The sequence below is a fragment of the Hippocampus comes genome, unplaced genomic scaffold (assembly GCF_001891065.2).
Source record: "Hippocampus comes isolate QL1 unplaced genomic scaffold, H_comes_QL1_v1.1 C16879090, whole genome shotgun sequence".
Taxonomy (NCBI): Eukaryota; Metazoa; Chordata; class Actinopteri; order Syngnathiformes; family Syngnathidae; genus Hippocampus; species Hippocampus comes.
This window is the reverse complement of record NW_017840497.1, coordinates 1-1082: the sequence shown is the minus strand read 5'-3', so window position 1 is coordinate 1082 and position 1082 is coordinate 1. Positions and strand designations below refer to the sequence as shown.

The following is a 1082-nucleotide window of genomic DNA, read 5'->3' as shown; positions in this document are numbered from 1 at the left end:
GTCCTCAACCTTCGAACCTCGTTTTGTTTTCAATCCAATACTGTTGACATTTCGCAGACCCGATTTCATGTCATTCATTTTCCATTTGCCGTGAACGTCATTCGAAGGACCAGATTTTTTTCCCCGAAATAGTGAAAAGGCCTTGGTGACCACCAACCGCGGGAAGCTCATAACCGCCGCAACCTGGCTTACGAACAAAATGTACCGCGCGGGGATCCCGAACACGTCTGGTAAAGAGAGCAAACGTGGCCGCCTGCGAAGGCTGAAATTGTCTCTCCCGGACGTGTGTGGCTCCTGCTTCATTCATGATCTTGTGTTTCTTGCAGCCATGTCTGACATCGAAGAGGAGTACGAGTGAGTAGCCCTTCGCTCGGTCTCAAGCCAACAGCGGTGACAATTGCATCTGATTTATTTTCTCTCTCTGCTCTTTGTCCAGGGACCAGGCAGAGGAAGGTAATGACGCGCAGGATCTGTTCCAAAGTGTTGATCAAAAGCATCAAAGTCTGTGCGCAATCTGCGTCTTTCCCTGCCAGAGGTGGAAGAGGAGGAGGAGGAGGAGGAATATGAACAGCAGCATGAGGAAGAGGAAGAGGAGCAACCGGTCTATGAGGATGAAACAGGTAATGGTGCGACATCGCATGCTGCCAAAAGCGCATCCTGTTTAGCACGTTAAGTCACCGGTGGCGGGCAGCAGCTAACGACGGTCCCGATACTTAGTGACTGAGCTTTAGTCGTTTTTTATTCACAATGTCGGTACTCTATTGACCATTCTTGCTCACCACGTTTTCCTCCCTCTTTTCAACAGAGGAGGAACGTCCCAAACCAAAGTAGGTCTGCTTTTTGATCTTTCTTTGACTCTGTTTTGCTGTCGCACGAGAGCCGCACAAAATATCAAGCGTTTCATGCATTTTGCAGACACGCGCAACCCAGTGAAGGAAGTGTATTTATTTTTTTTTCTTCATTAGAAATTAATGTTTTTCCGTGCTGATAAATCGTCTGAGAGGATGAAAATTCTGCAAGTCAGGGGTAGTAGTCCAAGGCCTCTCAGTGTCATTTTCTTCACTGCAGGTTATTTTTTTTTT

At 47.3% G+C, this 1082-nt stretch overlaps 1 protein-coding gene across 2 annotated transcripts; it reads left to right on the top strand.

Moving 5' to 3' along the window:
* Positions 1 to 94: 94 nt before the first annotated feature.
* On the top strand, positions 95 to 1020 carry LOC109509393 (histone H3.v1-like). 2 transcript variants are annotated; one of them, XM_019859248.1, is made up of 4 exons: positions 95 to 354; positions 437 to 453; positions 534 to 620; positions 806 to 1020. In XM_019859248.1, the coding sequence occupies exons 1-4, from the start codon at positions 200 to 202 to the stop codon at positions 829 to 831; spliced, it is 285 nt and encodes a 94-aa protein (XP_019714807.1). In that variant the 5' UTR covers positions 95 to 199; the 3' UTR covers positions 832 to 1020. The 2 variants fall into 2 exon arrangements, with proteins under 2 accessions (XP_019714807.1, XP_019714806.1); XM_019859247.1 differs by having other exon boundaries at positions 437 to 620.
* The last annotated feature ends 62 nt before the right edge of the window (positions 1021 to 1082 follow it).

Bases quoted from the DNA above. Each gene is read 5' to 3' on its own strand.
- LOC109509393 (XM_019859247.1), top strand. From the start codon at position 200: ATGTACCGCGCGGGGATCCCGAACACGTCTGGTAAAGAGAGCAAACGT. The intron at 355-436 runs GTGAGTAGCCCT...CTCTTTGTCCAG, and splicing joins GACATCGAAGAGGAGTACGA to GGACCAGGCAGAGGAAGGTA. The intron at 621-805 runs GTAATGGTGCGA...TCTTTTCAACAG, and splicing joins GGTCTATGAGGATGAAACAG to AGGAGGAACGTCCCAAACCA.